At 49.3% G+C, this 15,524-nt stretch overlaps 1 protein-coding gene across 2 annotated transcripts in view; it reads right to left on the bottom strand.

The window, feature by feature from the left end:
• IGF2BP2 (insulin like growth factor 2 mRNA binding protein 2) overlaps positions 1–15,524 on the bottom strand; it is a 1,316,273-nt gene that overhangs the window by 203,024 nt on the left and 1,097,725 nt on the right. For both annotated transcript variants that reach the window (XM_069615761.1, XM_069615762.1), the window contains one exon: positions 12,821–12,895. In XM_069615761.1, coding sequence (XP_069471862.1) covers positions 12,821–12,895 — 75 coding nt within the window. The remainder of the gene's footprint in view (positions 1–12,820; positions 12,896–15,524) is intronic.

Here is a 15,524-nt window from a genome sequence, read left to right as displayed (position 1 = left end):
AAAAAGGCCTTGGCACTGGGGGGAAATACCCATGGCACTTAAAGGGTTAAAGAATAACTGGCAGTAGCATAGACCATGTCTTCCCCTTTTTTCCCAAACCAGTCTTTCGAGTCCATTTGCTCATGAGTTTTAAATGTTAGCACATTCCCTTCTCCCCCCCAACAAACCCTCCAAACATTTGGGTTAAGTACTACATTTTTCCTCCGGGCTTTCTTGAGTGTTCCATGGGTCAGGTCACCTTTCGGCTCAAAGTTCGCATTCACTGTTAAAGGACGGAAACCTTGCAAAGTAATTTAGGTTTAAAGTAGATCTGCTCTCTATCGTCTGTGAACTCATGCAACGGCATCCAGGTGTTTTGGTATTTCGAGTAGGAGCCATGAGCTATTGCCGTTACTTTTTCCATGGCCATCACACCCCATAGTCTCACCCACCACATGGCTGTTACCGGCCCTTCTTTATTCTTCCATGTTTGCACCAAGGTGATTCTCGCAGCACTCAGCATGTGGGTGATAAGGTTAGCTCTAGCCCCAGAGTTCGCATAGCACCCCCTCCACTGCTTCCCCCAATAACGCCACCACTGGGTCGTGAGGCAATTGCACCTCCGTGATCTCCTTGATATGGCTCAGGATCTCCTTCCAGTAGGTCTCCGCCACCGGGCAGGCTCACCACATGTGAATTAGATCTCCAGGTTGCCCACATTCCCTCCAGCAAGTAATGGGATACCCTGGATTAATGGAGTGCATGCATGATGGTGTCATGTACCACCGTAAACAGAGTTTATATGCCGCCTCTTTGATTAAGGTACATTTGGAGCTTTTAGCGGCTCTATGCCATATGCGACCCAGGGTCTCTCCCGAGATTGGTCTCCCCACATCTGCCTCCCAATTCTGCATGTACGTAAGGGTTTCTTCCGGGTCCCCCGCCCCCATCAACCGGTACAGTTTTGACACCCCTTTCTCAGGCTGGCCTGCTTGTATCGTTAGTTCCAGCCCTACCGGGTCAGTGTTGCTCCTTCCCGGACCCTTGTATTTGAGATCCAATGTCTGAGTTGGATATTATGGAACCGTTCTCCCTATGGTATATTAAACTTGGCCTTACAATCCTCAAATGTGAGGGGTGCTCCCTCTGCGTATAGATCCCTCAGTAGCAGGGTTTGTTCCCTCCCCCCAAAAGTCTGGGCCCAAAAGTCACCATGCATCCCTGGAGTTTAGTCCGGATTATGAGCGACCGGAGCCAGCTCCCCCCCGCCCCCACACTTTTACTTTCTTACCCCTTAAAGCTTTATCACAATACCATAAGGTGGCTTTGGTTGATTCCAGCAATGTACCCCCTTTGCCTCTGTGTCGTGCTACCAGGAAGCCAAGGCTCCCCCGGGGTGTCTTAGTAGCTGCACTCTCGAGGGTTGTCCATCTGTTCTGGCCTTCTCTAAACAGCCATTGCAGCATAGGAGCTATCTGCGCTGCCCCCAAATATCTGCAGTGTTCTGGGATCCCCAGCCCCCCCAGCGCTTGTGGCCTAAATAATACCTTCTTGGAGACTCTCGGTTTCTCCCCCCCACCAAATAAAGGACATCACCTCCCTTTGTAACTTAGTAATGGATTAGGATGCGTATTGGAAGCACGCCTACCACATACAGGAAACTAGGGAGCAGAGTCATCTTGACTGCTGTTATTAGTGTCAGCCATGATAGCTCCTGCATGTCCCAATGCTTCAGGTCTTCCGCAAGTGCCTTCAATAGGCCCAGAATGTTAGCCCCGTATAACCTTTCATACGTGGGGGTCAGTTGTATACCCAGGTAGTTTACCGATTTCTGTTCCCATCTTAGGGGTTACCGGTTTTCCCAATCTGTCACTCGCTCTACCCTCTCAGTGATATTAAGTGCTTTAGATTTAGGATAGTTGATATGGAACCCCGAGACCCTCGTGAATCCCTCTAACAATTCTATGGCCTTTGGTAGTGAGTGCGTTGTGTCTTTCAGGAACATGAGAACGTCATCCGCATAGAGAGCTACCTTTTGGGATTCCCCAGTCCCCACTTCTACCCCCTGGATTCCTGGATCATCTCGGGCCCTCTGCGCCAGTGGCTCCATGGCCATAGCGAAAATCACTGGTGATAGTGGGCACCCTTGCCTCGTGCCCTTCCGGATGAGGATGTTCTCTGTGAGCCGCCCATTGATCATCAGGCTTGTGGTTGGGCACACAAAGTTGGCCATTAGCATGCGGGTGAAGGTAGACCCACACCCAAACTTCGAGGGTCAGTTGTAAAAATCCCCAATGCAGGCTATCAAAGGCTCTGGAGGCGTCCAGTGCCAGTACTGAGAATTTCTGCCCTGTCCTTCGTCCCCAGTCTGTCGTGTCTATGGCTCTGCGGATATTATCATAGGTGTGCCGCCCCTTTATGAAGCCTGCCTGATCAGGGTGGATTATCCCTGTGAGAACCCTCGCCAACCTGCGGGCCAAGACCGAGGAATACATTTTTGCATCCCCGTTCAACAAGGAGATGGGGCGGTAACATGCACATTCTAGCGGGTCCCTATCTGGTTTTAGGACTAACACTGTGGTTGCCGGATTCATATCCCCAGAGGTTGTTCCCATGTCCTGGATGAAGTTAAACAGTTTTGTTAAGGGGCTCACTAGGAAATCCCTGAAGGTTTTGTAGTATGCGTTGCTAAGCCCATCTGGACCCGGGGATTTGTGTCCCTTCAATGCCCCTATGACCTCCCCCACCTCCTCTGCCGTTATGGGAGCTTCTAACATTTGCCTGTTTGCTTCGCTGATTTGGGGCAGGGTTATCTGGTTAAAGAATCCTATGTGCTTCCCTATCCAAGTCTTCCCCTTTCAGATTCTTGGCATAATATGAATACATGACCTCTTCTATTTCCTTCTCTCCCCTCACCGGATCTCCCTCCCGATTTCTAAGTTGGATTATGCGATTCCAGAGTTTCTGTTGTATCAATTTAGGCGCTGGGAGTCGGTTGGCTTTATCCCCATTTATATAATAGAACTGCTTGGTTTGAGCCAGTAGCCGTGCAGCGTCATCGGCCAGGTGGGTTTCCAGGACCGCTCTTATTTTTTTCAATTGTCACCATGCTTTCTGTGAGCCCTTGTCTTTATACTTTGTCTCTGCCTTTGTTACTTTGGCCTCCATATCCCGCCTCACCCTCTCCCGACTTTTGATATAGTTTGTTGTGTGTGCAATGAGTTCCCCCCTTACCATCGCTTTGCTTGCATCCCATATCGTGGCCCAATTGACTTCTGGTGTAATATTTTCTTGGAAGAAGTTCTTTAAGACCTGTTCTATGCCCGCTCCAAGGGCTAAATCCCTCAGAATCACCTCATTTAATCTCCATGGTTTGCGGGATTGTTGTTTGAGTCAGTTGGTTCCACCTTCTGTAGGACCGGAGTGTGGTCTGATAGACACCTCACTCCTATTTGGAGTCCTGTGATTTGTGGGACGAGGGTGTCAGAGATGAGAACCATATCGATCCGGGAGTGGTCCCTATGCACCGCTGAGTAATGGGTATACGCTTTCTCATGTGGGTGGAAAAATCGCTATGTTTCCATTAGATGTAGTTCCCTGATGAATCTCGAAACGTGTGGTCACTGGGAGCGGCCGGGAGGGTCTTGTCCATTGCAGCGTCCGTCAACCCATTAAAGTCATCCCCAATTAGGATCTGCCGCAGCCCCACTGCGTGATTTTGGGTAACAGTCCCAACAGGAAGCGATCCTTTCTTTCATTGGGGGTAAGACCGTCTATAATGTGACTTGTTGACCCATCAGTTTCCCTCCGAGGACCAAGTAGCGGCCCTCCGGGTCTATTTTTACGAAATGTTTCTTAAAGCTGATACCCTTTGCTAGCAGGATGCCTACTCCCTGCTTTTTTGTTCCACTAGAGGCAAAGTATTGTATGGGAAAGGCCCTGTGCCTTAGACTATGTTCATCTTCTGTAAGCAGGTGTGTCTCTTGCATCCATATTACTGAGGCTCGCATATCCCTCAACCTGTTCTACATAGATTTCCGTTTAATCGGGGAACTAAGCCCTTCAACGTTTAATGTAACGAATGTTAAGTCATCCATCCTCACGCCTTGACCTTGTTCCTTTCTCAGTACACTCAAGCCCCTCCACCCTTCTGATTATCACATATTTATCATTTGTAGTCTCCCCCCGTGCAACATGTTTCCCCCCTCCCCCCAATCCCTAAACTTGAACTCCTCCATTGAACTTTCACTGTGGTATTACCACAGCGTCTCACCGGGTCTAACATCCACCAGGAATTTCGAGATCTGGTCTCCCTCCCCTCCTCCTTAGCCCCCCCCGTTGGTTTAACATTATTGAACTAATTCATGTTTGCTCCCCATCAGAGCACTTTGCGCTCCAGTGTTGAGCCCCCCCTTTTCGGTTTCAGATCCTCTTATTACCCCAAGGGCCCCCCCCCCCCATGCTGTTCTTCACGTGGGATCGGTGGATTTGGGCTCCTTATTGCACCCCCGTGAGCGGGGACGCGCCGATTTCCATTGCTCTTTTTCAGATCTGCCTTCTTTTCCCCCATTTCGGGGTGAGGACCCTCCTTTGTTGTTGCTTTCTCCGCCCTCTTCCTCCCCCATGAGATCCTCCATGTCCTCCTCTTTTGTGACTGTAAACCTTTGGCCTTTCCATTCAAAGCGTAGGCTTGTCCGGTATCCCCAACGGTATCGCACATCCCTAGTTCTCAGCCAGTCTGTAACCACCCTCAGCCGTTTCCTCTTAACGAGCGTTGCCTGACCCAAGTCTTGGAATAGCTGGATAGATGTGGTTCCGAAGCTTAGCGGTTCTTTTTTCCAGGCAACCCGCATTATGTCCTCCTTCAGTTGAAATAGAGGTATCCAAGTCAGCACATCCGCAGTTAGCTTTTGGTTTAGTTGAAATGTGGAGTAGACCCTGTGCGTCCGGTCTAGCATGATTTCTCTGTCCTCACCAAGGATTTGCCGGAATAGATCTGTCACGTATTGTTTCAGGTCGGAGTCCATCACGGATGTTGGGATCCTACGGATCCGAATATCATTTCTCCTGGACCTGTTTCCAGCGTCTTCTTGTTTATTCTGGACACGCTCCATTTGTTGCTCAAGTTCATACACCCTGTTGGATAGTACCTCTTGATCATGACCGTGTTCAGTCATCGCAGTTTCCACCTCGTCGATTCTTTTCTCCACCGCCATGACCCCTTTGTTGAAATCCGCAATTGATTAGGCTAAATGAACTGTGCTGTACTTAATGTCCTTTTTGAGCTCTTGCAGCATTGCTGATAGGTCCGATCTACGAATCGGTGGGTCTTCAAGCTCTCTTAAGCCCTCCGGAGGAGGGGGGGGAATGCATCTGGACCGTAGCCTGATGTTGATTACGTTTCTGGGTCTCTGCAGACTGCAACATGGTCTTGATGTCTCCAGAACCTTGATTCTTTGACTTCGTGAGTTGCTTGGACATGTTTATGACTCTGTGGGTTGGGGGGGAGTTTAATATTCTCGTCAGTTGCCTCCAGGCTGGGTGCCCCTGCTCAAGCCTTTCTGTTGTCTGCGGCTGGGTACACTTCGACCTCCCCTAGGTCTCCACCCCTGGCCTGTAGTGCCCCCCTGGTGTTGCTGCGCTGGGTCCCTGACGCTAGAGGGGGCTGCTGAGTTCCTTATGTCCTGACGCCTTGTGTTGCACCTCTCAGGGGCACCCTTGGTTGGTATCTCTCCTTTCTCAGGTGCCCAGGGTCCCCCCGTTTTGCCGCTGCCGACCCTTTGGGCTACTTGTCCTGATGTGTCAGGTATGCTGCTGTTTTCCCCCGTTAGGAGTCTTTGCCCTTCCCCAACGGGGGAATCCCTTTGCCACTGGAGCCCCTCTCCGTGTTCTCACGTTGTCCTCTCACTCTCTTTTTGCTTCTGCCGCTAACCACAGGGCCCCGGAACAGTCTGTCTCAGGCTCTAGACAGGTGTGTTTGTTTGAAGGCCTGGAGAAAAGTTGTTTAATTATCATGCATATAATGGGCCTTGCAGGGTATTTCATCGGGGGACATAGCCCCTCAGGCACGCTCACGCCAGATGCTGCCTCAGCCCAGCTTCCCTTGTTGGGAGGATGTCTCAAAGAAGGAATTGCAGTGTTCGGCCCAATTAAGAGCCTAATAGCCCCAGATGGCCTCCATGTCCGCTACGTGCGCCGCGGGTGCCCTTGACCCTCTGTGTGCACTTTTCCGCATGATTCTGGGGTCCCCACTGGTGTTGGCTGACCTCCTGTTGCTTCTGGCAGTGTAAGCTTCTCCGTTTCCCCGAGTATAAGTGCGCCCACCGCCCTCTGGCATCTCCTTACCCGCTTTGATTGTGTTTCAGCGGCACGTGCTATGCTTCAGCCTCCTCTGGGCCACCTCCTTTGAGTCCGTGTCCATGGCGGGGAGACGGCTGCGGGCTGGGAGGGTTTCTCGGTGGGGGACCACAGCACCTATCGGGGGGATCTCTGCTCACTGTCTCCAGCCACTGCATTTCAACTGTCCCAGCCTCCGTTGGACCACCTCTCTTGTGGCAGAATCTACGGCGGGGCTTGCACTTCACATCCTCGGGAGCCGCCACTAGCTCCTGTCTGCCATTTTGGTTCGCCCGCTGCGCCTCTAGGTTGTCTGTTCACAACTCAGCCGTGACAGTTTGCTGTGCCTCCACAGCGGCCCCGCAGGTTCCACACCTCCTCAGTCACCTCCGGAGCCGTTCTGGGGGTAAGCAGGGGGTTATAGGAGGTATAGGGGCCTCTGGACGGGGAAGGAGTCCCAGAGCTCACCGAGGAGGCATCCGCCAGCGTCCTCGGCTGTTAGTATTCTTTTTAGTGTGCCCATTCATGTTTACCGCATATGGCTACAAAAGGTGGCTAGTGCCCTAAAATGGCTGTGCCATGAGATTTTCACTTGTTCTTTGGCCATATTGTATTTTGGCCTGCTTCCTACCTGCCAGGAAACTCCATATAAGGTCATGCACTTGCCCAGGAAAGCTGCTGCTTTCACAGGATATGGTGTGAGTGTAGTGATACACAAAATTGCAAATTTGCCAATCAGGGCTTTAGATGACAGCATTAGCCGCTGAAAGCCAATATTTTTTTCAAAGTATGTGCCAAAAATGCTGACAGTAGTCTGTTGTAGCACTTCCATTATGCAGTAGTGAGCTACAAGGAATATGCAGGCCTAGTAGGGGTGGTAGGTCACATTATGCATTGTAGATAAACAGGCAGGGCGAAGGCCCCAGCTCTGTAGCTAATAGACATTATTGGAGTGTTTGGAACATTATGGCACCTATATAGCGCTTAGATAGCCAGTCTTAAGCGCTATGAACACTAAGCTATGAGTGCATGCCTTTTAGAGCTTGCTCACATGGGGTTAATTCATCTCGGCTTCTTTTAGAATATTCTGCCTTTCTAACGGTAGCCCTGCATGGCTTCGTAAACAAATCCTCTTTCTCTGAGAAGGCACTGATAAGACATTCCTGAGCTTTCGCGCAGATGGCCTCCAAGTAGGGAGGGGCACAGAAAAGGAGCACAGTGGAAATTCACAGAGTTGGGTTTTTCCATGAGCAAGCCTATATTTTGCACAGGGAAAGTTCTGGAACTGTGCGTCATGGACTGACAGCACGAGATTATAAAAATGCATGCCCACATGACTCAGGTGGGAGATCGATCTGTGGACTTGGTTCGAGCAAGATCAAGTGTCCGGAATTTGTGGCTCTGTCGGCACCCTACAGCGCTGTCCTCTGAGCGGGGCTTGTTACAGCTAGCTTATGAGGGCCAGGGTCTCCCAGTGCTGATTGAAGGGGCGTAAGACTGTGTTTCTCTATGTTTCTCTAAGTTCTATGTTTCTCTATATTTTGCATTTCTCTAAGTTTTGTGCTTTGTAATCTTCTCTAACTTGAATCCCAAGATGTTGGTGAAATTCACTGTTTAGAATAAATATTAAAACCTTTTGGAGGTGTCATTTGTCACTAGCATGAGTTCACTGCTCGGCACAATAGAACCTGTATTTTGGGCTGAATTGGGTAATTTTTGCTCCCAAGGGCTGGTCCCGAGGAAGATTTGCCCAATATCAATACAGTGAGTGTGAGTGAGAGAGAGAAAGAGAGAGAGAGAGAGAGAGAAAGAGAGAGAGAGAGAGAGAGAAAGAGAGAGAGAGAGAGAGAGAGAGAAGAGAGAGAGAAGAGAGAGAGAGAGAGAGAGAAAGAGAGAGAAAGAGAGAGAGAGAGAAGAGAGAGAGAGAAGAGAGAGCGAGAAGAGAGAGCGAGAGAGCGAGAGAGACGCTAGGTGTGGGACAAGAGTGAAATCAGTAGTTGTTCCTGATTGGACAATTAATGGCTGTTTGAACGGTGCAGATGCTTACCATTGGTGATCTTGGACTTGCTTGCAGCCTGGATTTTAGATAAAAAGAAAACTACTGCAGTCATTTCTTCAGATCAGTGAAGTGAAGCAAGAACAGCCAGCGAAGATCTAAAGATGACTCCCGAAGAGGCCTGGCATTCCTTCCTGAGTCTGGCCCTGTGAAGCCCTTTTGGACTACCTGATCTTCAAAGACCCTTGAGCAGTGCTTCAGCCCTTGGACTAGTGGGACCAACTACTCTCAACACCTTCCCGAGGATCCAGCCGTCCTGAGCCTTCGGAAGTGTCCCTGGACCACACAGAAGACTGACCAGCTCTCTCGTGGGCTACCTCACTAGAACTATAGCAGTTCAGCCGGAACTTTTTTAGTCACTGGCATGTACCATAAGTCACCTCTAATGTGAATTTCAGCGTCCAAGCATCAAGGGATCCTGTCCTAGAGCAGCTCTTGTGACCGCGACTGGAAGGATGTCTGCCATGGCTCTGTGCAGAGATTTTCTCTGGAACTCGCTTTCCCCGTCCTGTTAAGTGTCCTCACCAGGTATTCATTGGTGTTTCTTGCATTTCCTTTACCAAAAGAGATTGCATCTTGCAGCTGCACCCACAACTCCTGGGCACCTCTCACCGGAACCAACGGCGGGAAATCCAATCTCCAGCAACCCCAGATGATCCGCCAAGTCATCTGAGAAAATCAGACTCAGGGAGTTAAGTAACTGCAGTGCATCTGCCCCCCCAGCCACCCACCCTGTTCTCCATAGGATAACATTGCAAATATGTTGGCGGCGGATCAGAAGAAGGACTCAGACACTCCGAAAACATGATTCAATTTCTTTTCATGAAAATAATAAGTAGAAGGCCTAACTTTCACCAACACTTAATGGAGTACCCTACCTATCTAAACAAACTAAAGGTGCTTGTCCATTGTCAAAGTCCAAAAGACAATATGTCACCTTTCCAAACAACACTATCTGGCCCTGCCACCAATTTTAAGTAACTTAAATAGACCAAGGGAATGACTTGTCTTCGCCTGGTCTCTCCTCCAGTTCATTCAATTACTCCTTGAATTATGCATCCTCTTGTTAGAACAGATTGTCTCTGCAATTAACTCTTGTAGTTCCTTAAGAACCGTATTTCTCATGCTTTCTGTGGTCTCCTTTTAAAAATGTCTGCCAAGGTAACCTTTCTTAATACTCAGATTGTTATTGGTAGTTTCTTCGCAGGTCTTCCCTCCAGGATTACTTGGTCAGGGTTTTCCTCTGGCCCTTTCTAAGCATCTATTCTCAACAGTAATACTCAGTCTTATAATGTCTCTGATCTGACTGGGTATATCTCAGCCATACTGATTCAGCACCTCTCTTCTAGGTTTTTCACCTCTGGGTTGAGTACCTCTTTGCTTATTGGTTATACAAAACTTGTGATGACTTAGCCCTTCTATTCTAGGCTGTTCACTTCTTACTTGCCTTTGTTGCATATTTGATAGCTTGTTTGTTTGTACTGGGACAAGGTCACCGCTTCATGTAGTAACTCTCTTCTCTCTCACAGTCACTTGTTATTTGTCTCCAACTCCCATCACATAACTTTATCCCTGCTTTCTCATTTATGTGACTGGGATGAGTTTTCTCTGAGTGGTAGCGATATTCCGCGGGTCTCTTGCTTCTCCCGGTTCCTTGTCAGGGGCTGGTGGTTGCGCTCAGCTTTCGCTCCAAACTGTTCTTCCGCTCGGCTTCTCACCTTCACATTTTCAGGTCTGCAGCAGACTCCTACTTCGCACTGGTACTGTTCGTTGGAAGCGCACCTTGTTTCATTCACAGGCGGTATCAGCGTTGTTCTTGGGGCGTCCTGCCCACTATGTCCCGCTCATAATAATGGCATCACAGGCTTGCTTCTCTCTAGATTGACCAGAGACTCTTCCTGCTTTTGCACACGCCGTCTCCCAGGCGTCTTGTACTTGTGTTCTCTGCCTCTCCACAAGTCAAGGTCTCTGCGACTAGCTTGTGCTCTGCCTCCTGCCGATGTAATGATGTCAGGGGGCTTTAATGTGACCTCGTGGGTAAAGAAAGTCTGCCACCCAGGAACGTTAATTCGTAGTCACTTTATTCCACCTTACAGTGCGGTCCTCATTAAGATATTATGTGAGCAACACTGGCAACACCCCACCCGGCAGCAAATGTCCTCTCAACTGCCACTCTTAGAATGCCCATACGCCATCCTGCAATGCGCACTCTGATATCCATGCGCTCATACAGCACACTACGACAGGCTTCCCCTACACAACAGGTTCCTCTGTCGTCCTCAGCACAGTTACATATGTGTTCAGCACAGTTAATTATGTGTCTCGCATTATAGAGACATCCTCCTCGTCTCCTGCCATTGGGTTTAGCCTTGCATTACATTCTTAGGCGTATCAGGTAATTCCATGTATGCCATTAAATTTATTGGTGTAGGGAGTTCCTCACAGGAATGGGAGTCCTTGTCCCCAAAGGCAGAGTCTCTCCCGGTGAGGTCCCTTATGCCTCTACCCTCATGGGGGTCGGGGGTGGGGGAAGTCGGGTGGGGGAGGGACTCTCCCTTGAGGAGAAGTGGTGAATAGCTGTGATTCATCACAGTTCATTTGTCTGCTAATCTTTCATTCAACTGTCTTTTGGCCGACGAGCCTGGGTAGTAATATTTACTTACCTTGGTAAAATTATTGAAGAGTATTTTGATCCATCACCAACACAAGTAAATTATAAATTATCTACAGAAACTCAATTCGAAGGAGAAACATTGTGGCTCCTGTGACTTTTTGGGCACAAGGCCCCATTCATTTTAGGTATTGAGCTGATAAGGGAATTAACTTGTGACCTGGTTCTATCATTGACTGCATTTCATTTACTTGCTTGTCGAATACGTTATTTTAATGCATATATGAACTTATGGTTAATGTATACATATCTATCACGAGTATTGTGCGATCATTTTATCTCTTAGTTTAATTTTTTAGTGGGCAGAAGGCCTAGAATAAATAACCATTTTTATTCTTACCGGTTTAAATGGAATTATTGTTTGCTATACTGTGTGGACTCATCGAGGGCCCGGACCCCACTCACACTCTAGTGAGAATAGCCCGGACTGCTCTCTATTGCTACCTTGATTTGGGTTAGGGCCAACCTCTTCAGTATAACTAGGGTGGCCTCCTAAAATCCGTGCACTGGTCCAGATTTTAGAAATCCATCTTAACATGCAGGAAATGCTCCCCTCCGATGATGAAGCCGCCAAGGTCCCAGGCAAAACACCCAGAAGACCAAGACAGACAATCCACCCCAAGAGACTGAATGACCGGGGTGCAACTCCCAAGATTTGCATTAGGTCAGAGAATCCACTTTGTTGCAAAAGTGAGGTCCTTCAGTAATTATACTTTTGAGTTTGTTACGTTTTACTTTGGCCAATCCTGGGACTATTCCAAAATAAACCTTGTTTTTTTACAACTCTACAATGGAGTCCACTCAGCTTCATGAGACTGGGCGATGAAAAACATTTCTGACCCTTTCAACCCCCCCCCACCCTTTTTTGTAAAGTAAAACAGCTGCAGTGTAAACCACAGCTGTCGACCTTGCATTTCTCTCTGCAAAAAGGATCTTTGGTGATATTTCCCAAGACTGGCCCTTTAAGGGCCCATTGCAGTGAAATGTTCTCTTAGGACCCACAGGGTTGCTCTGAACAGGGTGCTGGGAGTCGGTTATACATTTATATCGGGAGCACAGGGGTGCTGGCCAGTGCTTCATTTGCCCTGTTGCACAGCCCCATAAAAACATATAGGTCACCTTTGTGAGTAAAGTAACTTGCACAGCTGCCTCAGTGCATTTATTGTGTGTGACCTTTTACGAATATGGCCCATAGTTCCTACTCTTGACACCCAAATGTTGACTCATTTCTCTGATGGTTAGTAGAATAACTAATGCATTCCTTCTTCCACTTAGGTCGGGCATCTCGTACCTCACATCTTAGTGGGTTATTTCTATTATGTAGGCATGCAGTTTCTTGTCACTTGGCAATTGTTTGCCTCTTCGACTCCTGGCCATAGTCACTACCATCCTATTTCACAGGCTACCCTGTTTCTTGCCTCAGAAAGGTTGGCTTGATATCTTGATGCTTACACTTAATTCAAAATTGTTCTTTTCCTCTCCTGGTCTTTTAAGCCAGGTGTTTCCATTCTCATCATGGTGACTTGATTTATGTTACTACCAAATTGTTAGTAATTAATTTCTACTTGTCTAACGAATGCTGCTCTTTTGTACACATCAGTATTGTATTAACCCTTTGCACTACAATGCTTTTGTCAGACCAGGTCACTTGGAATGTATCACGGGTATTCGTGCATTGCCCCATTTTTTTTCCTATTGCCAATGCTTGCTCATTTCTTGTTTCAAACATGCACGATTTCAAATTCCCAATACAACAGAATATTTGAGTTTGCATGTACCTTGAATTGGGCTTCTGGTGGCCCAATTATGATTACCATTCTCTCGCTGACATCTGGACCTTCGGCAGGAGCAATCTGTAAAGAAGCAAACCATGTGTAAAACCATTCAGAATGTAAAAAAATAAATACATCGTTCTTCCCTTTACTCACATTCTCACTATCACAATGTATCCTGTTAAGAAGTATAATTACCATTGAGCATGGGCTTGATTTAAAGTAAAACAATTAAACTGCTCAGGCTGCCCATGCTACACTCTACCAAGAACAGTGTTTTCCACTTCCATATGTGTAAACAAAATGTACAAGACAATAACTTCCACTTTTAAGATTCAAAGGACAAATCATCAGTTACGACCGCATGGCGAAGGAGGATGGACTGAATATTCTACAAGGAACAAGTTACTTACCTGTAACTGTTGTTCTCCAGCATGGGTCTGGCATGGATTCACATGCTCATGAATATTCCCCGTCGTCAGGCTGGGAATCCTCGGTAAAGAAAAAACCAGTATCAGTTTCGTTTCTGATCTGACTTTCGTAGTAATAACCAATCACTGGTCTCTGCGTCATACTGACCACAGCCAATGACTGCCCTCTACCTAAGCCCCACCTCTGGCAGCCATCTTCAGATTTGGAAGCACGTGAAGTGGCAGTATGACCAAGTGAAGAGCCGCAGAGGGGTAGGCGGGAGGGTTCGCATGTGAATCCATGCCAGACCCATGCTGGAGAACAACAGTTACAGGTAAGTAACTTGTTCCTTCTCCAGCATGGGGTCTGGCATGGATTCACATGCTCATGAATAAAGAATACATAGCAGTACACACATGCACAACCACGGGAGGTGGCAAAGGCTCAATATTAAGCATCACATCAAACTCAACATTAAGCATCTTACTTCCTCACCAGGCTCACCTCAGGCGAACAGGTTGCGCAGCACTGCTTGGCCGACCCTGGACTCCTACCTGGAATCCCGGTCGACCCAGTAGAATTTCGTGAAGGTGTGCGTCGACCTCCACGTAGCAGCCCTGCATATGTCCAGCAGGGGCACACCAGATAGGAACGCCGTGGTAGCTGCGATCGCTCTGGTGGAATGGGCTCTCGGACGGCCAGGCAGCGGTCGGTTTGCCAACCGGTGACAGTACATGATACAGCCGGAGAGCCATCTGGAAATGGAAGCCTTCGAGAGAGCCTTCCCCTGATTGACAGGTCCAAAGTTCACAAAGAGTTGTGACGTCTTCCGAAAACACTTCGTGCGGTCCACGTAGAACTTCAGCGCTCTAGCCACATCCAGCGAGTGCAAAGTCTTCTCAGCCGGCGACGAAGGCGACGGGAAGAACACAGGCAACACCAAGGGTTCGTTGAGATGGAAGTCCGACGGTACCTTGGGCATGAAGGAGGGGTGCGTCCTGAGCACTACCCTCGTGTCGTGAAAAGTCAAGTACGGGGCCTTGCAGGAAAGGGCCTGGATCTCTCCCACTCGTCGTGCGGAGGTGATGGCCACAAGAAACGCTGTTTTCCACGACAGAAATTTCAACGGAGCTGAGTGCAGAGGCTCGAACGGAGGTCCCATGAGCTTGGTCAGCACCACGTTGAGCTCCCACGCCGGGGCCGGAGCCTTCACCGGCGGGAACGATCTGAACAGTCCCTTCATGAACTCTTTCACCAGACGAAGAGACCACAAGGACGTCCGCCCCGTGGTTCTGGTGTATCGGGAGATCGCAGCAAGATGAATCTTGATGGACGCGTGTGCCAGTCCAGCTTTGGCCAGCGTCAGCAGGTACAGCAGTACTTGGGGGGCCGTAATCCGTAGAGGGTTAATCTTCTGTGCGTGGCACCAGACAGAGAACCTCTTCCATTTGTGTCCGTAGCATTTAAGAGTCGAGGACGCCCTGGCCTTTGCAAGAACCTCTCTGCAGTCGGCCGGTATGTCGTATCCTCCAAACTCTAGCGCTGCAGGAGCCAGGCCTGCAGGTTCAGCGATTTCGGGTCGTGGTGGAGGATGGCGCCTCCTTCTCTGGAGAGTAGATCCGCGTCCACCGGCAGCTTGATTGGCGGGGACGCCGACAAGTCCGGGAACCATATCTGCCTCGGCCACGCAGGTGCGACGAGGATCATCCTGCACCGTGACCTCTTGAGCTGGTTGACGAGCCGGATAGCAGTGGCAAAGGAGGGAACGCGTAGAGGAACAGGCCCTCCCAGGGGAACGAGAAAGCATCGCCCATGCTCCTCGCCTGGGGAAACCTGCTGGCGAACCTCCGGCACTTGGAGTTCGTCGCCGTCGTGAACAGGGGTGTGCCCCACCGTCGGAAGAGGCGATCCACTAGATCCTGCCGTAGCTCCCACTCGTGGCACGAGCGCAGCTCCCTGCTGAGTGAGTCGGCGATGGTGTTTTTTATCCCTGCCAGATGAAACGGCACCAGAAATATCCTTTGGGCGACGGCCCAATGCCACAGGTCCTGCGCCTCCTTGGACAGTGCTGGGGACCTGGTTCCGCCCTGTTTCCTGATGTAAAACATGGTGGTGGTGTTGTCGGTGAAGATCCTCACCACCTTGCCCTTGAGGGACGGAAGGAAGGACCTGAGGGCCCAAAACACTGCACGGAGCTCCAGGACGTTGATATGTGGGGATTTCTCCGTCGGGAGCCAAAGGCCTCTTGCGTGCAGATTTTCGGTGTGCGCTCCCCACCCTTCCAGGGAGGCATCCGTGG

The sequence above is a fragment of the Ambystoma mexicanum genome, chromosome 9 (assembly GCF_040938575.1).
Source record: "Ambystoma mexicanum isolate Mex_15411 chromosome 9, UKY_AmexF1_1, whole genome shotgun sequence".
Classification (NCBI taxonomy): domain Eukaryota; kingdom Metazoa; phylum Chordata; class Amphibia; order Caudata; family Ambystomatidae; genus Ambystoma; species Ambystoma mexicanum.
This window is presented reverse-complemented; position numbering and strand designations above follow the sequence as displayed.